Source organism: Carlito syrichta, unplaced genomic scaffold (assembly GCF_000164805.1).
Source record: "Carlito syrichta isolate Samal-C Ts95f unplaced genomic scaffold, Tarsius_syrichta-2.0.1 Scaffold312123, whole genome shotgun sequence".
NCBI classification, from domain to species: Eukaryota; Metazoa; Chordata; class Mammalia; order Primates; family Tarsiidae; genus Carlito; species Carlito syrichta.
In genome coordinates this window covers 564,738-586,689 of record NW_007256219.1, presented here as the reverse complement: position 1 = coordinate 586,689, position 21,952 = coordinate 564,738, and the positions used below count along the sequence as shown (strand labels likewise).

Below are 21,952 nucleotides of genomic sequence, written 5' to 3'. Positions count from 1 at the left end.
CCCGGCCACTGCAGCCTCCACTGCTGGGCTCCGGCGATCCTTCCGCCTCAGCCTTCCGAGTAGCTGGAACTACAGGCTTGCGCTACCACGCCCGGCTGATTTTTGATTTATTGTAGAGATGAGGCCTCGTCAAGTTGCCCAGGCGGCTCTCGAACCCGCGGGCTCAGGCAATCCACTCACCTCAGCCTCCCAAAGGCGTGGGACTACAGGCTGAGCCACCGAGCCCGGCTCGTTCGTTCCTTCCTTCCTTCCTTCCTTCCTTCCTTCCTTCCTTCCTTCCTTCCTTCCTTCCTTCCTTCCTTCCTTCCTTCCTTCCTTCTTCCGTTCCTTCCTTCCTTCCTTCCTTCCTTTCTCATTCAGACAAACCCCTTCAACCCCCTTCACCCAAGTGTCTCATCTCCCTCTTCTTTTTCTTGACATGGCATGAAAGTTGCTGAAATTCCGTCTTTATTTCTCTTAGAACTGGACTTCTGCCCACACTGAAATGATCCTCATTAAATTCATGACTTAGTGTGGGCTGTTTCCAGGGGTTCCCTTCCATACTGTCTCTGCTTCCCGTTCTTGAGTGTTTGACTTAGTTGGCCATGCTCCATTGAAAACTTTCCCTTGCGTTTGAAAACAGGCCCTCTCCTGGTAACCCAGGATCTTTCTTTTTTCTGCTGATGGTGATTTAACCAGATTCTTATCTTCGTGCTCCAGGTGTTTTCAGTGCCTCCTGGCATTTTTAAAGTGCATTTATCTTGTTGTTGTTTGTTTTTCTTAGATGTTTACCTTTGAAACGGGTCTTGTCTCTCCTAATGTTTCAGACCTACATGTCCATTTGATTTTTGGACATATTTCTCATGATGTCTCATGGTTAACACACATTTAATATTTCCAAAATGAAATTTGTTTTCTTTTGTACCGGACTTACTTGTTTTCCTTTATGCGATATCTGGGAGCCACTGGAATCCACTCAAACACTCTTGGTGTCTCCTTTCTTGGGAGCCTTTTTCTCTCTTACCTCCCATATTCTTTTGTATTCCACCCAGGAAGGTCTCATGAATTCACCTGCACCTCTCAGTTCCCATTACCCTCATTTGGCAGCTCAGTCATATTTCTTGCTTAAAATGGTGCAAAAACCTTTTAATTGCCTTTTCTCTCTCCCTATAGTTTTTTTCTCTGCTCCTGTATACAAGTACGGTTCATAAGACACACATCTGACTTGAGCAAAAGCCCAAGAGCACAGTATTTACAAACCTGTGTTCTATGGCATGGCTTTAAATGCTGCTCAGTATTAGCTACCAAGTTCCCTTCCTTTCCTTTGTTCTACGTACCATGCTTTTCCCCTACCAGGACTAGATCCACTCTACAAATTCCTGTCCAACGTTTCTATCCAAACAATTCCACGCATCTTATCAGGTTCCTCAGGCAGGACTGGACATCTCTGCCCTCATTATGATGGCCACTTTTTACTGTAAATCTTTCTTTACACATCTCTCTCCCAGAAAAGAGATGCCTTTTTTAAATGATTAATTTACTACTAAAATCCAACATCTTTCCCCCCTTGCCACACTTTCAGCTACATTATTTAAAGAAATATTGTATATAAATGCTAGTCCAACTTTTTCCATTTATGAAAACAGTACGTTAAGTGATTCGCCAAAGGTCCCAATTTGTTATTGGCAAATATACGTTAAAATGCATTTTGGGGGGCAGCCCCCTCGGGTCCTCTCCCACTGTGGAAACTTTTCTGTCCTCTTAATAAATCCTACTTTCAAAAAAAAAAGAAGCATTTTTTTTCCATTGGTCAGAAAGTTAAGTCAGTAGTCATTCTGATACATGGTTAGTACTTTTCTCCTTGCTCTGTTTCCTCTGCCCTCAGTAAAGAATACAACTTCCTGAGGTGCACTGCCTGTTGATAACATGTGGAAATTGTTGCCTTGTCTGTACTTGGCCTATGTGCTTAATTAGAGCGCTCACTGTTAGAGAAAGAAAGGAAAATGCCTTCATGGAGATGTGTCAACGGGACCAAGTCTAGATCTCCAGGCAGACCAGCATGGGCACCTCACCTGGGCTCCTGGGGGCAGACGTAGCGCCAGCAGCCCTTGAGAGAAGGGGCAGTGGGCCAAGGGTGAGGGATGATGGAGGTGAATCTTGAGGGACCCTGCCTGGGCCGGTATGATCAGCTTGGGGAGGGGGTGCTAACTGAGCGTTCCTGACACTGTGAGGTCAGAGCACTGAAGAGGAAGGCATCCTTCACTTCTTGTTGCCGTTGCGAGGGCTCGGTGACCCCGTGTCTCCTCCTCCCCCGTATTTTCTCAAGCATCGGGAGTTCTGCATTTGCACAAGCCAGGACCCGTCCTGGGACACGCTGTCCCAGTGGGATTTAAACACGGAAAATGCTCTCCTTTCTCAATACTGTGAGAGAAAGGACTAGTTCATGGGCTATAGTTCGTTATGTAAACTTTTGGTTTTCTTGATTTTATAGCTGTATTTTAGGGTCTCATGGTATCTGAAATGATGTCGTAGGGTACCATGGAGTCCAAATAAAATTTTAATATATGGATGCAGGCGCTTAATTAATTTACATCGCATCTAGTTCCTGAAAACTTCCAAGAGGGCCTGCATGTAAATTGGCTGTACTTTGTTAGATTTTAAAAGATGTTGCTATAATCTAAATTTATCTCTGTTGAGTGTCTAGATTCTCCATGGGGAGGGTCAGAATTCTCATGTGAAAAGAGGTCTCAGTTGTAAATATCCTTAGGTAAGGTGGTGACTGTACCCACTGCTTTGGGCGGTATTTTAGTGAATGCTTTTATCCAAGCCTCTCATGTTCCTTTTACGGTGACCTCCTGTGTCTAAGGTTTCCCCTCAATTAAATTCCCTTCCCTCTCCATATTTATAAGATCTGCTATTGCGGCATACAGCTACAATTTAATAATGTAAAACATTTTCTTCCTCACAACTGGAGAGCTGAAATTGTTCTATATCACAGGTATAGTGAGCTTGCTCCAGAATAGTTAGAATCACTGATTCTGCAGAAACTAAGTGTGCTGGACTTACTGTCCTGTACAAAGGTACCAAGGCAACCCCCAGTTACATCGTAAAGCATTACACTTGGAAAGAGGGATCAATTCTATAGTCATATATTGCAAACAGAATAAAATATTAAGTAGAGAGTAGATATGTATCTAACTAACTGAGTTTTAATCTTTTTCTACCTCTTAAGATTAAAGTATATGACTTAAAGATATTAGGTAAATCTACTGAAGTCTCATTTTTTATTTCCCTTTCTGTAACTACAAAAGAGTATCAAGGCATTAAATACTTTAAGCAAGTACTTTTTTTGTAGTAATTTGACCCTTGTTAGCTTTGGCTTAATAATGTCATTGACCACAGAAGAATTTAAGAGAAAATAATGAGGTTTTGGTTTTCGAAGGTGATCCAAGTCTTCCAGGGTCTTTTGACTTGCATAGTCTGCTCTTTGGGACTTTGACCGCTTCCATTTTATTTTATATAATTCAACTAGAGCTAAACTCCTGTTTTAGTGAAAATATTCTAATTCTTGACTTTATGCTCCCCCCTCGATCCCCACCCAGCACTCTATACCTGAAGAATATCCATGTCCCCATAGTATTCAGGAGGAAGAAGACAGGAAAACCGCTTGACTTTCAGGTTGATCTTACGATTATTAGAATTATCACGTGCACTTGTTAATCCCATGAAGCAAACAGTGGCATCATGAATTGACTCCATTGCTTATTTTGTGGCACTTTTTTTTTAATGCAATAGATTTTTGTTTGTTTGTTTCCAATTTGGTATTTTGGATTGCTGTCATTTTTTCATATTGAGGTACTTTCTAAGCAGAACAGTGTTTTCTAAACAAGGCAGGAATATAAGATGACCATTTATGTCGCAACATAAAAAATATTCTGCTAATTTATGTTTAATATGTCCTAAATGATGGCCAACAATAACCCACGTGATCATGTTACCTTCTATAGTGTTGCTAAGAAGAGAGCATCTATGAACTTTTAGGAGAAAGCACATAGAAGGAAGAGCAGAGGAAGGAATGTAGAGCTTGGACCACTGATGGGGTTCCTTATAGGATGGAGAAGACAACATATTTTTTAAATGAAGATAATTGGTGCTAAATCTTCTTTGCTTTTCAGAGATATTTACACTCTGCTCCTTTAACTAGCTCACCTAGATCATTTCACTAATTTCCTAATCTCTGTAGCTGGTGTTTTGCCTTGGTTCTTAATCCCTGGGATATATCCATTACAGGTCTGTGGTGAGGTCCATCATGTGCAAATCTGCTTATTTCTTTCACATCCTTACATACTTCCAAGGTCCCCACACTAGGCTAAGCCTAGCTCGTTAGCACGACACATAATATGGGTCTTTGTGATTTGCCCACCGTACACTTGGATCAGGCACTCAACCTTGGCCTTAGCCATGCATGTGCCTCTCCTTTGTGGCTTTGCTCATGTTGTTTTGCTGCCTAGTGTGCATTACCTCCTCGCTACCCTTTCCCTGAGGCTTCTTCAGACCCTGGCTGCAATGCAACTTTACAGTAATAGCACTCAGTGCGTCATTTTATCTCTGGCTTTGTGTCTTTTCCCATTAGTGAATTCTGGTGGTGAGATGAAAATAAGAGCCCACTTCTTTATAGTGGAGGCTCATTAGCTAAAGGAAAATCAGCCTGGGCAATTGGCTAGGAGCTATGCTTACAAATGTTGACTAATATTATTATGAATATTACATGACTGCCATTATCAATCATCATGTATTGAATCCTAAGCACTTCATATGCACTTTCTTATTTAATCTTCACCTCAGATCTTTGAGTTTGGCATTACTGGCTAATTAGAGAATTTAAGGATTTACTCAAGTTGTTAACAAAAAGGAGCAAATCTGGAAAGTAAACCAAAGAAGAGTCTTAAGTATTTAGCATGGAAACTGGCAGGTAGTAAGCACTCAATAAACAAGAGCCATTACTATTGTTATTTTTATCATTACTATTTTTATTAAAGTCAGGTAACTTATTCAAAGTTATAAAAGTAGCAAGTGGTAAGGCAAGGTGTCTGATCTGGTTCTGTCATTTCTAGAGCCTTCACTCTCAACCGATATTATGCACTTATGAAGCCAAAGGAAAGCCATACAGTTTTCTGAGGCTACACCTCAAATCTGGATAGGGTCGAAAGAAAACAAAAACAAAAAAGACACAACAGTATGCCTTTAGTGAGAAAATACTAAAGAACAAGGGAAAGGGTACATCATCAAGATCTGGTGGAACAGATCTTTGAAAATGAAGAACTAGAAAAAAATTTCAGATAAAACAATTTGTTTTCTCAGAAGGCTTCTATGAAAAATGAGCTGAAAAATCTGTAGCCCCAATGAATGTGATACTTAGTGAGATGAGGAAAAATAGCAAGAAAATGAAATTTGCTTTCATACAATCAAAATATGCATGGGATTAAGAAACAGAACTGATATTATGGAAATAACCGCTGATATACAGGACAAACTCCATGTATTTGCTCCAAAAGCTGAGGGAAAGAAGAGTGAGATTAAGATGATGAGAAGAACAGTGGTGGAGGAGCAGAGAATCAAGTGCCTATTTGGGTATTCTTTGTGAAGAGATCAGGAAACTTAGGAAAGGAATAGGATGAATGCAAGATAAGAAATTATTTTAGGAGCTAAAAATGATCTAAATCTGCAGACCAAAAGGACCTAGTATATTACAATAAAAAGAGATCTTTTAGATAAATCTATTCTGTTGAAACGTTTGTATTTCATGGATGAAGAAAATCTTGTAATCCTCCTGGGTGAAGAACAAACTACCTGTGTATTTCTTTTTATGTCAACATAAAAACCAGAAGACAATGGAGATGATACTTAGAATTATGATGACATTTTTTTTTCTCTTCAAGGAGTTTTACCTCCAGTTGAAGGCAATAGAAATATATTCTTTATTATTTATGGACTCACAATATAGGTTTTTTTCATTTTCTTTGTAAAAATGTTACTTGAAAACCTATTCCAGCTGGCATTGTGACCACTCAATAAAAAATGTAGGAACAGAAAATTATAACTAAATATATAAATATATAGGCATAGACTAATTATGAGAATAGTAACAAACTGAGAAGTTGCTCGTGTAATTGTTATAAATAAAATTACAGACATGAATGCCAATGGAAAAGGTTGTTCTTGAATATATGTAAACAAGAATATGTTAACAATAATCTGGGTCCCAGGTTCCAGATTATATTTTCTAAACATTTTGGTAAAATACACATAACATAAATTTTATCATCTTAACCATTTTTAAGTTCAGTAGTGGGAAGTATATTTACAGTGTTGTGAAATTAACCTCCAGAACTTTTTCGTCTTACAAAATTGGAAGTCAATATCCATTAAATAACAACTCCCTATTCATTTCCTTTCTCCCCAGCCCGTGGCGACTGCCATTCTACTTTGTTTCTATGATATCTTACAGAAGTGAAATTGTACAGTGTTTTTTTGAGACAGGCTTAGTTCCAGATTACATTTTGCTTTTGTTTTTTTTTTGTTTTTGAGTCAGAGACTCACTCTATCACCCAGGCAGGAGTGCAGTGCATGCTCATGGCCACTGCAGCCTCCACCTGCTGGGCTTAGGCGATCCTTCCCCCTTGGCCTTCCAAGTAGCTGGAACCACAGGTGTGTGCCACCACACCCAGCTAATTTTTTGATTTATTGTAGAGATGAGGTCTCACCAGGTTGCCCAGACTGATCTTGACCCTGAGTTTAGGCCGTCTTCTTGCCTCGGCCTCCTAAAGTGCTGGGATTACAGGCTTGAGCCACTATACCCAGCCTCCAGATTACATTTTTAAGGACTAAAAGAGGAAGAGGCAGGGGGAGGTTGGGAAACTAGGAATGGCATACTAGTGTTCTCCTTTAATTTGTTGTTCAATTTGGCTAAAAGTCTGTATTGTTTGCTTTTATCTCCGTTTCTGCTTAGATTTCTTAGTAGGTAAGCCTGCTTCATGGTGTAAAGTTACAGCATCTTGGTATGGTCATGTGACTTTTTTTCTCTATCATAATGGTAAATATTCTGATAGTGAACTGCACACATTCACAGAATAAACCCTAATGATAAGTGTATTGTTCTTTTGATAACATTGTTTTATTCAATTTGATGATATTTAGGGTTCGTGAAGCTGCATTTATACATATGCTTGATCTTTGGTTGGCTGGTTGCTTGCTTTCTTTGACAACAGAAGTTCTTCATTTAGGTATTCAAATTTTGCTGGCCTCATAAGCTCATAAGAGCACTTTCTTCTTGAAGAATCTTGTCATCATTTTCTAAGGCCTACGAGAATATAAACAACATTGAAACTTAAAGACTATATAAAGGATATGTAAAATCCAGCTGGGTACCCATCTGGACCTGGTGATGTTTAAAAGATGGTTCTTTAATCACATTTTAGTGATGTTCTGGGTTTGTTGGATTTGAAAGTATATATGAATCACCTGCAGTTCTTGTTAAACTGCAAATTCTGAATCCGAGGGTCTGGGATAGAACCTGTTCTTCTGCATTTCTAATAAGCTCTCAGGTTTTGCTAGCACTGGTGGTTTCAGGACCACATTTTGAACGTGCTGGTATAGTGGTTCAGAAACTTTGCTGCATATTTGAATCACTTGAGGGGAACTTTTTTTTTTTTTTTTTTTTTGGAGAAAGCAGGATTTATTGAGAGGACAGAAAAGTTCCCACAGTGGGAGGGCACCCAAGAGGGTTGCCCGAGGGGAACTTTTAAAAAGTCTTCATGTCCAGGTCTCACCCCATACCAATTAAATCAGAATAGCTGGGGTTGGAAACCAAGCACAAATTGTTTTCAAATATCTCAGGTGGTTCCAGTGTTCAGCAAATTTAGGAACCACTGCGCTAGGTTGATTGATCCATTCAGGTTTTCTACTCTTTTGCTCAGTTTTGGTTACTTTTATTTTACTAAGTAGTTGCCCACTTAAGTTTTCAAAGTTGTAGTCAATAAGTTGTATGTGTAATTCTCTTATAATCCTTTTAGTGTATTTGGTTTCTATGGTTATGTCTCCTATTTTTGTAGTAATGCACTGTATAATGATATTTTGGTCAAGGATAGACTATGTATATGGCAGTGATCCCATAATATTATAACATGGTATTTTTACTGTCTGTTTTCTAATTTTAGATACATAAATACTTAACATTGTTTTACAGTTGCCTATAGTATTCAAGGCAGTAACGTGCTGTACAAGTTTGTAGCCTAGGAGCAATAGACTATACCATATAGCCTAGGTGTGTAGTAGGCTGTACCATCTGCTTGTCTAAGTATACTCTGTGATGTTTGCACAATGACAAAATTGCCTAATGATGCAATTCTCAGAATGTATACCTGTTAAATGACGCACGACTGTCCTTGTATATTTTTGCTTTCTCCTTTTTTCCTTAATCAGGCTTGCAACTGGATTTTCTCTTTTGCTGGTCTTTTCAGAATCATCTTTTATTTTAATCTTGTTTCAAATATTATTTTCTTTTCTATTCTGTTAATTTCAGCTTTTTTATCTTTAATGCCATCTTTTAAATTTTTCTTGGGTTGTTTTACTGCTCCCTTTTCTATTTTATAGCGTGTAATTAGTTCCTTTATTTTGTCCCTTTCTTTTCATTGCTTTCTAGATCGCTCATGATTTTTCTTTTGATTTTATCTTTATCTCATAGTTTGTTTCCTTAATTAATTTCTTTCTTTTTTTTTTTTTTTTGAGTTGGAGTCTCACTCTGCCGCCCCGACTGGAGTGCAGTGGCCGCTCCCGGCCACCGCAGCCTGGACCCGCTGGGCTCCGGCGATCCTTCCGCCTCAGCCTTCCAAGTAGCTGGAACTACAGGCGTGCACTTCCACGCCCGGCTAATTTTTTGGATTTATTGTGGAGATGAGGTCTCGCCAAGTTGCCTAGGCGGGTTTTGAACCCGCGGGCTCAGGCAATCCACTTACCTCAGCCTCCCAAAGGCACGGGATTACAGGCTGAGACACCAAGCCCGGCTTCCCTAATTAATTTCTAAGTGGTTCAGAGAATTTGATCACTTTTGGTTATGTACTTTTGTTTTTATCTGCCAAAGACGAGGCTGTATGGCCTACAAAAGCTTGGACTTCTAGGGATTTTTAAAACCTGTCTCCTTGGTCAAGAACCTTATCAATATAGATATTTTTTAAGTCTTATGAACAGATCAGTAAAATATAATTTGCACTTGGGTGATATAGAGTTAGTCTTCATCTAATAGTCATGTTCAATCCTAAAAGAAGTGTATTAAAAATTCTCACGTGATTGTATTTTTGTCAAGTTTCTTGTTTTTTAATAGTTCTTGTTTATTTTCTTGGCAATATTGTTGGATACATATGGGATTTATGATGTATCTTCTTTATTAATTGTGTCTTCTGCCTATTCATAATGATCTTTATCCAGTTATTGTTATTTGTCATAAATCACCGCTTAGCAATGCTGATTGACACTGCTTTCTTTTTGTTTGAATTTGTCGGATTTCTCTTTGCCTACCCGTTTATTTACAACTTTTTGTTCTTCTTCTTTGAAAATAGTTGGATTTTTCTTTTCCTCATTGATCTAAGCTCTCTTTATGGGAAGATTCAGTCCACTTATATTTATTGTAATGAATGATGTATTTGATTTTATTTCTTCTAGTTTATTGCATATTTGTTATATATTTTATATCCTATTTCCCTGTGTTTGCTGTCTTGCTCACATTTTTATTCATTGTGTTTTGCTTTCTCTTTGTTACTAAAACTTTTTTTTTTTTTTGAGTTGGAGTCTCACTCTGTCGCCCAGGCTGGAGTGCAGTAGCACACTCGCGGCCACCCCAGCGTCTGCTGGGCTCTGGCTATCCTTCCACCTCAGCCTTCAAAGTAGCTGGAACTACAAGCGCACCCTACTACGCCCAGCTAATTTTTGATTTATTGTAGAGACGAGGTCTCACCAAGTTGCCCAGGCTGGTCTCGAGCCCATGGGCTCAGGCAATCCACTTGTCTTGGCCTTCCAAAGTGCTGGGATTACAGGCTGAGCCACTGAGTCTGACCAGTTCCTGAGACTTCTACCTTCTTTTGTCCTGCTCTTGAAATGTCTACTTCTATACTATTACTTGAAAACAACATGCAGTTTTCACGTTTACTTTATGGTAGTATGATTTTCATTCGTATGTTAGAGAAGAGAAATGTGAGGTGTAGGGAAGTTCCGCATCTTGTTTCCGGTTTACGTAGAAAGTGACAGAGCTGAGTCCTGGCAGTCTTGTTCCAGGGCTGTCTTTCCCATGTGTATGCCTTAGTGCATTTGGAGGGAGGCATACCTTTTACATCCCTTAAAAAGATAAAAAGGCATGCATATAATTTTATTGCAGCATAAAAATGAACACAGTCCACTTAATAAACTCTAAAATATCTCTGCTGATGAATTTTAAAAACCTGAAAAACTGAATATTTTCTCAGAAAAATATTAACAAAATTTCCCTCAACACTACAAAGCAATAGTAGCATAATAATTTATGTAAGACTCAAAGTTGTTTACGAATCTTCTCAGAAACAGATTCAAGAAGATGATTTTCCCAGAAGATTTTTCTAAATGTTTAAGAACTTTTCATGAAACTATATTTTGTTTTGTTCCAGAGCATAAATCATATTGGTGTGTCATCTAAACCATTTTATGAAGCATGCATATAACCCATGCATAAAAACTTGACAAAGTACAAAAGTTCCCACAAAAGTTCTCTAGCTACATATAGAAATATTGGAAGAAGCTGTGAGCAAACCAGCTCAACAGAAATTAAAAGAACTATTTTCCATGGACAAAGATAATTGAATCCAAAAATTTAGTATGTACTATAATATAATATAATATCCAGTATATAGAGATAACTTATTGTAAGATAAAAAAAGGATAACCTCTACTAATGCCAAAAAATTTTTATGATATTCAATAGCCATTCTCATTAGAAAAACTTTTAAAACTCTGAGGAAACTAGGAGTAAGAGTACTTTTTCAGATGATTAGAAAAAAATGATAAATTAATAATCATAAGATAATTATCATTTACTGTGAAACTGAAGAGTAATCTTATTAATATTAGAAGTAAAATATTTCTGCTTACACATTGCCTATTTTGTATATTTAAAACATTTTTAATTGTTCTTGTTTTTTGAAATGCTCAATAGTTTTAATGTCCTGTTGAAAAAATATGGATATATTTCTGAAAAATATTTTATTACAATGAAAAAGATGAAAGTTATAATATTAATATAATGATAACCATTCCCTATCAACTTCCCACAATTAAATACAAATCCTTACTAATATGTAATTCTGGATGCAAGCTTGTGAGATAGATGTGCTCATGGCCTACCGTGGGTGGGTATAAATTGGCAAAAACCTGTGTAGAAAGCAGCTTGACAGTTTTTCCCAAGAGCTTTAAAAGAGTTTGTGTCCTTTGACCCAGTAATTCTACTTCTGGGAACGCCAGCCTAAGGAAATCATGAGAATTGCTGATGATTTGTGTATGAGGATGTTAATGGCAGTGCTGTTTGTTTATAATAATTTTTAAAATGGGAAATAACCTAAAATGCCAAACAATAGGAAAATGGTCAAATAATTGGTCAAATAAAGTATGATATGGCCATGCAATGTAGTCATAAAAATCATGTTTTTGAAAAAGTATTTTATCTAAAGGGGAAGATACAGTGCTCATAGATTTAAAAAGCAGGATGCAGATGTATTTAAATTTGGTGTTGATTTTATAAGAATACATATTTAGGCCGGGCTCAGTGGCTCAGCCTGTAATCCCAACACTTTGGGAGGCCGAGGCGAGTGGATTGCCTGAGCCCGTGGGTTCGAGACCCACCTGGGCAACTTGCTGAGACCTTGTCTCTACAATAAATAAAAAATTAGCCAGGTGTGGTAGGTAGTGTACACCTGTAGTTCCAGCTACTTGGAAGGCTGAGGCGGAAGGATCGCCGGAGCCCAACAGGTCGAGGCTGCGGTGGCCGAGAGCAGCCACTGTACTCCAGCCTGGGCGACAGAGTGAGACTCCAACTCCAACTCCAAAAAAAAAAAGAGAATACTATCGGGGTAGGGGTAGGGGCACACATCCATAAGGGTACCTGATCTCAAACCAGGCAAAGTGGGAACCAAAGGGAGGCCCAAACTTTACCTGTACGGTGTCCACTTGTATACCTAATTCTGAATTGTACCCCACATCTTTAAAATTAAAAATTAAAAAAGATAATTTAAATATTTTTTTAAAATTCTATCTCTTATAGGTATGTGATTTAGTAACCATTGAAAAATATAAGTATACATATTTTTATATGTTCTGTATGCAGGAAAAAAATTTATAGGACTGGAAAGAAATATTGAAAAACATCTATAAATAACATTAATATAGTGCTATCAGAGCATGTTAAGGTTGGGAAATTTTTGACTCTCTCCCAAGTCACATAAATCACCATCATGGGTTTCCATTTCATATTGGAGAATAAGTTTAATTTAAATTAATGTTAGAATGTTAACCTTGGATATTGGTTGAGATTCAGTTTCTGTGCAGAGAATCATTAGCTTTGTAATGATTCCTGTTTCTATGTTATAGTCACAGTTTACAACCTTAACCACGGGCGATTCAGATCAATTGACAAACTGAAGATAGACCTATGTCTTAAGACACCACTACCAGAAAATCGCCAACAGTGTAGTTGTGGAATCTGGAGCTATAGGAAGATTGGCAAAGAACTAGTGTGAAATAATCTCATCTTCTCCCTTAAAAAATAAAAAGAGTTAAGCCATCTCTTACACTCTGTTGAAAGAAGTGCACAATTCCAATCATAGAGCAGGAAAACACCTGTGAGATGTCTTGTGTCCATCTGTACTTTCTCCAAATGAACAATGCAAGGAAAATAACATAGGAAAACACCTATGCAAGAAAGTGGATTCTGAAGGATGCAGTGGTCTTTGGAGGTGGTTTCTTTAAGTTTCCCGTATAAAAAGCAAGAATTCTTATATCTAATGGGGGCCTTTACAACCACTGGGAAATGATCTCTGTAGGTCAAAGTTTTTTCTTCTGTAGAAAATCAGCAATAATATGACATGTAGGATAATTGTGAACATTAAGTGAATTCATGCTTGTGAAGGTCTTAACACAGTAGCTGGACATATGTTGGTTTATTTTACCTTTGCAAAATTTCACGTGCCTTTTTAGTACTTTTCTCATTGGATGACAAATCTGTTGTTCATTGAGCCAAAAAACAGCTCCTGGAACCATGCAGAATAAGTCTAATCCACCATCTACATTAACAGTCCTTCAAATACTTGAAGACCGCTTTCATGAATTTAATAACTGCTTTCTGTGGCTTTTTTTTTTTTAATTTCAAGAATAGAACACAGTAGACTATAAAAATGAGCATTATCCGTCTTCCTTTGGATTTTTTATGTAAATGTTGTTTAACATTCAAATGGTGCTGATTATAATTTGAGATATTAACAGTTAGATATGCAATTGTGTCCCTCTGTTATTGTTTGCAAAGGAGGTTAAACACTATATTAACTTCTGAGTAGTGATTTACTGTTGCTTTTGTTAGAGAAAAATAAAAAAGAAATAAAATAATATAATTTGATATTGCCTTTGAGACTTTTCAGTCTGTGGAAGTCTTTATTCCCTACTCAATTTTATTTTTTAAAGCATACATGTAGTGTAAATACAGCATTGCCCAAATGCAGAGTTGTTCTTTTCTTCCTGGATTAAGCTGTTGTGTAATATTGCTCTGTAACCATTAAGCAGCTGTTCTGCCTCAGAGATGCTCATATTTCCTTTGGCAGACGAAGGGAATTGACTGTATAAATATCTCCAAATTTCTTTAAGATCTTTGGCCTTCGTATCAGCTATTTAGGTCTACAGTGGTCCAAGTAACATGTGAAAACCATGTTTCTGAAAGGCCCGGTAGCCTGGAGGTTACAGGTGGGGTTATGCTAGCAGCAGATAACCTGATGTTTTGGCTGTCTCTCTCTATACTGTTGCAGGGCTCCAGACCCATTGCAAGATCATACTTGGAGTCTTCAAGTGTATTGTCTCCTGCATGCTTATGCAAGCGCTGTTAGGTGTCCAAGTACTATCTCAAACGCTGTTTCTTTTTTGACTCTGTCTTGTCTCAAGTCATGCCTGTCCCTTGCAAAGGCTGTGCTGCATGCAAAGATGCGTGACCGTGGCAGCTTGTGCTTCAGACGCTTCTCTCAGGCTCCCCCTCGCCTGGTCCCACCCGTGCCCGTTCCCATCAGTTCATTGTCAGTGGGCGTTGCCACTTGGACTCAGGGAGTCTACTCCACTGAAGGCTCACTATGCTTCAGCAGGAGTCGAGTGCAGTGGGACCTGTGGTTTTGCATTTTATCCAGTGGGTTCCAAAACAGTTCTGACAAATGAGTATTTCCAGTAAAATAACATCAGGTTTTTTGGGTTTTTTTTTTTTTGTAGACTACAATTTCTTTGCTTTGGGAGTTGGAGGTGGCGAGTAGAGAAATACCCTGCTATGTTCTGAATTGCCTTCCCTTTTCTGTGAACTCGTCATTGTACTTTGATTATGGTTGACTGCTAGTGTCTTCCCACTGGTAGATTCAGCTTTGAACTGGCTTGTCTTTCCCCCCTGATTTGGCTCCTAACAGGCCTACACACCACTCCATGTTAATGGACATGACTTAGAAGTTCACGGACCTCTCACTACTCATTGGTGTGATAAGGAAATGAAATTCAGATGATATATACATATTGCAGTGTTGTTATGTATTACATTTGACATAATTTATACAAATATCATTGAAATGTTCATTGTTTAGTCACTCTTCATCAATTTGTGCTACAAGTATTGTTGAGCTCCTACTGTTTAAACACTCCTAATCCTGTGATTGTTACTTTGTACACCTTAGCACACAACAAGGTCAAGGGTATAATCTGACCCTAATCATTGCTCTTTCCCATTCTACCCAAAAGCCTAAATAATCTCTTCAGCCAATGAGTTCCAGGAAATGGCAAAGGTCACCATGACTGTCCATAAATCTTAAACCATCTTCATCTACATTGTCATAAAATTACTAAGATGTCAATTGGTGACCCTGATTTTAAAAGTTGAATTTTAAAATTTTGTTCTGTGCCTGTTTATTCATATGTCTGGGCCATGGGTGAGTTAGTTGTTAAGGGAGACAGAGAAAGGAACAAAACCCAGTCACTCCCCGAAATAAAGGAGCTGGTAATCCAGCAAGGAACACAAGATTTGAAGACAGATAGATATCTTGGAAAATCTGAAAGTGCAAAGTAGAAAATAAATACAAATTAGGTGCCACGTGAGTACTGAGGAAAGAGATGATTTCTGGCTGGGCCAGGGGTGGGAGAAGAAGGGAGAGGAGTCATTGATGGAGCGGGCAGTGGGTGAGCTGGACAGTAAAGCATGAGTGCCCAGTGTGTAGAAAGAGGGCCTTCTGGTCAGAGGGAGCTGCAGAGACAGATATGGGGGCAGGCATTTACAAATTCCAACAAATAATCTGGCCCAACTGGTTTAAGTATGTGTGCTGTAGTCATGGTAAATAAGGTTCTGTGCTTAATATATGTGCCTTATTAATATATTTACTTTATGTAAAAATAAAGTATAATAAACGATACTTTAAACAACAGAAGCCACAAAAAACTTTGTCTGCCATTATAATTTATAGTGGTTCTGAAAATTAAAAAGGTCTTTTTCCCCAACTAGGCAAAGGGAGTCAATGTCCTTTTTTGTATCCCTGACTTTTAGCTCTTTGTACTGTGCTGGTTACGTAGATGTTTCTCAGTAATCACTGAAGTGAATTTAACCTGGTAAAAAATTAATTGATCAAGAAATAAGAGTCTTAAGATGGAAATGCATCAGATAGGGACATTTTGTTATAACCCTCTCAACAGTGTTTTTTTCCCCATAGTAATGAGTTAGTATTACACCTAAGTTTTATTGCCAGTTCAGATCTTATCATTTTTCTCTCTTTCATTTTGTTTCTGAAAAGGGCAAAGAGTAGGTGGGTTTCAAGCAGGCACAGACATCCGTGGCTTCTCAGTTCACAGCAGTGATGTGTATATGCTAATCTAATGGTTTTCTGAGTTCTTATACTATGTATGGTTAAAAAGCAATGTGGTGACCTTTGTTCTGGTAACTTTTCTTTTTTTTTTTTTCAATTCTAAGTTTTATTGATTCCAGTATTCAGTTTTATTCTTGTACTCTTGGTGTTGATATAATCTAGTCCCATGCTCATGCAAAGGGATTATTGTTTCTGGTCTTAAAAAAGTTAGATTGCATCCTGATTAAGTTAATTTTCAGCATATAAGATCTGTGCAAATGTTAACGAATGCCTACCAGGAACTGTCAGGTACACACAGGCAGATCTTGAGAAGCATTCTGTAACAGGGAAACTTAAACATTTATTCTTTGAACAATTTTTTTAAAATAACATTTCTTGTTTGTTTCTACATGTTTTATCTTATTTTAAAGATGTGGGGTACAATTCAGGATTAGGTATACAAGTGGACATCATGCAGGTAAAGTTTGGGCCTCCCTTTGGTCTCCACTTTGTTCTGGCAACTTTTCTAAATGCAGATTTACAAATAATTTTGGACTGTTGGGAGTCCAGAGTGCGTAATCCAGTGTACAGCGGATTGGCGGCTCCATTGGCCCATCTCAACTTATTGATAACATTTAACCAGCACACATATCGTGAGTTTGATCTCACTTAATATGCATAACAACTCTATGAGGTGGGTGGTTTGATTGTCTCTATTTGATCGCTAAGGAATCTGAGGTGCAAAGAGGACTAAGGATGTGGCCACGATACTGTGGAACTGGTAAACTGGGGCTGGCCCTCCAATCCCAGCTCTCTAATTCAGTGCTCCATGCTAAACCACCATGCCTCAAACGCACCCACCGAATCTCATCCCTCGGTCGGCCCCAAAGCTTTAGGTCAAATCTGGTCCAAATGCCAGTTCTTGGAATCTAAAAATTGGTGTGGAGTTTTTTGTGTGTGTGTCTGTTCGACTGGTTGTTTTTTTTCCCGGGAAGTGTTTCAGTTCTGAGGATTTTCAGACTCATTCTCTCCCTGGGGCAGCAAAGAGTAAGCCACGGCCCTCCTTTCTAAGGTATTCTCACTGTCCACCCCCTCCTCCCCACCCCGACGTAAATAAGGCAGGGAGCGGGGGGTAGAATTACTGCTCTTTGTGGGCATCTTCCTGGGCACTGTGGGCCCTGTGCCTTAATGTCACATGAAGGTCATTTGATTCACCACCATTTGTTTGCCCGTGAATGTGTCCAATTCTTGAGAGAGTCCAAAGGAGGCGTAGCAAGGGTGAGGAAAGCACTGAAATCGTGTCTGTGATATTAAAGATGCACAGAAGTAGGTCAGTGGAAAGCATTGTACTCGCTGTACATACAGGTTCTGCTTTTGTCTTACTGGTGACCCTGGAACAAGGGTGGGAGCGCTGGTAACAGCAATTCACTTTTCTTTAATCAGGGAAGGATTTGCGAAAGAGTGGTTTCAAGCGATCTTTGAAGTGTTTCCAACAAGGTGCTAATTGTGGTTGTGGTTTTCCTTTTTCTTTCTTTCTTTAATTTTTTTTTTTTAATGGGTAGACTTTAGCCTACCAGGTGCTGTGTTGAATGCATTCAATGAGAACCCACAGACCTTCATTCTCTATGTGTGGGCCACGGCAAATCAAACCACACCAGTTGCCCTGTACTTTCAGGAAGTTAAGGAAAAAATTGTCCTAGGAGATTATTTAGCATCTAAATGTTTTACTTGTTTTACTTTTGTTTAAACAGATCCAATTTGCATTCACAAGAAATTTTTGTTTTTGTTTCTGGTTTTTTTTTAAACTTGTCCTTGTTGTTAAGCATATTTTGTTCTAACCTTTGGTTTTAAAACATTTAAACTAATTCTAGTGTTTAATCATTTATTTTGCTTCCTGCTTGTGTTGATCTTTTTCCCCCTGATGTTTATTTTCAGGATACCTTGAGGATAGTTTTGTAAAATCTGGAGTCTTCAATGTATCAGAACTTGTAAGGGTATCCAGAAGTAAGTAAATTGTTTTATTATTTAAGTATACAGCATAATTTTAAATACTCTATATTTTGAACTTTAAATACAGTATAAAAAATGATCACATACTTGGAAAATCTGAGTTTAAAAATCTTAACTCTTTTGATGAAATCATAAGTGAATATATTTTGCCTGGTTTTCTAAAATCTTTGCATTCAAATCATCAAAACTCTGCTGTACAAAAATAATTTTTACCTTTCTCTGATTGCCGTGTTACTGGTATCCACTTAATTCGCTGTTCTCTCTATGACCATAGATGGCCATTTATATCAAAGGAAGTGCGATTAATTAAATGTACTCCATGTTGTTATGATAACCCACATAAGTTTCCTGTAGATAAGTGCTTTTTCATTTTACTAACATTTTGGTGGGGGTTTAGAGATGTACAGGATACACACACTAACGTGCAGAGTCTAGAGGGATGCAGAAATTAACTTTGCAGATTGTAGTTGGATATAGATAGAAAGCATTGTGATCCAGAACAATGTCCAATTGTTTTAACTAGCCACTTCACCTGAGACACTGTTCTTGGCAGACTGGATCAGATTTTTCTAGGGTAAGCTCACCTGGCTGGCTCTCTAAGCAAGGAGGAAGTTGCCTCGATTAACTCCTTTACTTATTGCTAGCATGCGCAAATGTATGGAAGATGCGGATCTCATTATGGGAAAGAGGTAACTCCTTTCTTCTTTCTCCCTTCACCGATTTAGCTTGTTTATGCATCTTGGAAGGATTTGTTTTCACCTGATATTTTGGTAGAAAGCTTTGCAGTTTGGAATGATGTTATTCAGATGATGAAGTGGCACTTTGATCCTTGCAATGTTTCTCATTTGGGTCAAATTCAGAGGTCATGAATAAGAATCAGGATGATCCAGAAAGAACCGAGAGAGTGAGTTAATGAGGGTAAGAACAAGCAGTGCTTCAGAGTCTTGTTCAGTGAAGATATCTTCCAGCTATAGGGTACTAGGTCTTTTGAATCCGTAGTTTCTTAAATAACTCAAATTTCTGAAGTGGACAAGGCAAATAGCATGTATATCAAGGAGTGATGTACATGAATAATTAAGATATGAAGTAGCTTATCCCTTCTGGCATAATTCTGGAGTTAAAAAATGTATGCCCAAAAGACTTCTGTCATGGGAACCTTTACTTGGAGTCAGTGACAGAGAAGAGATGCTAATATCCTGCAGTCCAGTTGCCCCAGGATAGTAGCTGCCGGGCATGAGGATTTTAATGGTTTACTGCATTGTCAAAGGCACAGAGACTTATGTGTTTCACAGTATCAATATGTGATATCCAAAGGCCTCCAACATTTGAAAGCTTGTGCTTTCAGTTTTTGGTTAGAAAAGGAACATACCTGACTTATTCATGACCACTATCCAGTACCGCGTAAGGCAGGGAATATTTGGAGGTGTATGTGTGTGTTTTCCTCATACTGCTCTTTAGCAGAAAGACATCACTGCTAGAATTAGGAGGAGGCTTGTGAAATTATATGCCTCCATTTGTCTTTGTCTTAGCACCATGATGTATTTTCATTCTTCTTAATAAAGGGTAGTAGAGTCATTTGTCAGAAAATATATATTTAATACTTCACTGTAGGTAATATCAGTCTAGTGCTGTTGAAAGAGAAACACACTGGAACCTTCAAAAGCCCAGAGTGTGGCCGGGCGCGGTGGCCCATGCCTATAATGCTAGCACTTTGGGAGGCTGAGGTGAGAGGATTGCCTGAGCCCGTGAATTCGAGACCAACCTGGGCAACTTGGCAAGACCGCATCTCTACAGTAAATAAAAAAATTAGCCGGGCATGGTGGCGCATGCCTGTAGTTCCAGCTCCTTGGAAGACTGAAGCAGAAGGATTGCCGGAGCCCAGCAGGTCGAGGCTGCGGTGGCCTGGAGCGTTCCACCGCCCTCCAGCCTAGATGACCAAGTGAGACTCCGATTCAAAAAAAAAGAAAGAAAGAAAGAAAGAAAACCCAGAGTGATATGTTGAAAAATCTGAATTTCAAATTTAAAAAAATAGATTTAAAATATTTTTCCATAACAGTTCAAAAGCAAGGTAAATTTAACATACTTCATTCATTCCTTAATCCACGCTGTCATCTCCTAGAGCTTTTTAGGTTATTTGTCACCACAAGCATTACTGATTTGTAATTAGCACATTAATGATCTACATTCATTCATTAGATAATTCACTGAGCAAACATTTATTGTCTCCTCTATATGTAAATAGGTGTCTCTGAAATGCTTGAAGTGACTCTCCTGTGTCTTAATATGTCACGTTATAATCTTGTTTCCACAATTGAACTTCATTGTTTGTGAATGAAAGTTTGCTAAGTAAACATAAACTTCGGCTCAGCGCTCATGCTGTATATCACAAATTCTGATTCTCTGAATGTTCACAGTATGCTAATGGTTTCTGTCCCCTAGGGCTTTACTATTATATGACCCATTTAATGTGTATGTTGACTTTAGCTAATGAAGCTATTCGGCTTTAGGGTAGTGATCTCTCAGTTAAATGATATTATCTCCATCTTAAAAGTTGATTTGAGATCAGCTTTTGTAGTGAGGAGAACAATAAGAAAGATTAAGGGGTGGCCTCTAACCCTTAGAACCTCAGGTTCTTTGGGGCTTCCTTTCTGACAGGTTGTTGGCAACCTCTTAAACAAGATTTGCAGCTTTCACCTTCTTGCAGGTCTGGGAGAGGCGCTAATGCTGATCTTTGCTCTGATATAAGTTCTTCCAGAGGGGCTGAAGCTGGAATATCCGACTGAGACTTACTGTCGTCACACACTCTGACATTAAGTAAATTTTGTGTGTGCTATTTTAGGATTTTGGCCATGTTTATTATTAATCTACTTTTCTTTCCGTAACTTCTCATTTATTGACAGAATGCATGCTAAAGTTTTACAGTGGCCATACACAAGTCTGTAGGCAAATTATTTTTATTGCTGTCTTTAAAAAAATTGATACATAATATGTATTTGCATTTATGGGGTACGTGTGACGTTTGATACATGCATGCAATGTGTAATGATCAAATCAGGGTATTTAGAATATCCATCACCTCAGACATTGATCATTTCTTTGTTGGGAACATTTCAAATCCTCTAGCTGTTTTGAAATATTCAGTGTATTGTTAACCTAATGTGCTACCAAACACTAGGACTTATTCTTTTTGTCTAACTGTATGTTTGTACCCATTAACCAACTTCTCTTTATCACCCGCCCACCACTCCCTCGCCCTACCTCGATTCCCCAGCCTCTGGTATCTATCATTCTACTCTCTACCTCCATGAGATCAACTTTTTTTAGCTCCCACATATAAACGCTCAATATTTGTCTTTTTTATTGCTGGCTTAATGCTCTGGAATAACGTTTATGGAGCAAAACTTAGGAAAAACAAAATTTCTGAAGATTTTTACATCATTTTACTATAAATTACACCTAGTTTGTTTGTAGCCAAGCACACTGTGTTGAATATGGAGCCATGTGTATTCAATAGAAATTATAAATCTTTGCCTACATATTACACGTGCTTAATAAATTGTCAGTAGTTTATACAAGATACGACCTGTATGTTTCCTGTTGGTAACTTGGGTCTTTGAATTGTATCCATTCCAGTGGTAGGAAGCCAGACGGATTGCTTACTTCTGCTGAACCCCTCAAATGCCTCCTTCCAGCATGTACCCTGCTTCCAGTGCCACATAGAACGTAGCTCTAATAATAAATTTTAAATTATGTGGTTACTGTGGGATTTCACATTTAAAAAAAAAAAAATCTCTGGTGTTGTGGCTTGAGGTGTGCCTCAAGCC

General features: G+C 38.3%; 1 protein-coding gene across 3 annotated transcripts in view; it reads left to right on the top strand.

Moving 5' to 3' along the window:
* NFIB (nuclear factor I B) overlaps positions 1 to 21,952 on the top strand; it is a 240,167-nt gene that overhangs the window by 141,352 nt on the left and 76,863 nt on the right. For all 3 annotated transcript variants that reach the window (XM_021718358.1, XM_021718359.1, XM_021718357.1), the window contains one exon: positions 18,054 to 18,122. In XM_021718358.1, the coding sequence (XP_021574033.1) occupies positions 18,054 to 18,122 (69 nt within the window). The remainder of the gene's footprint in view (positions 1 to 18,053; positions 18,123 to 21,952) is intronic.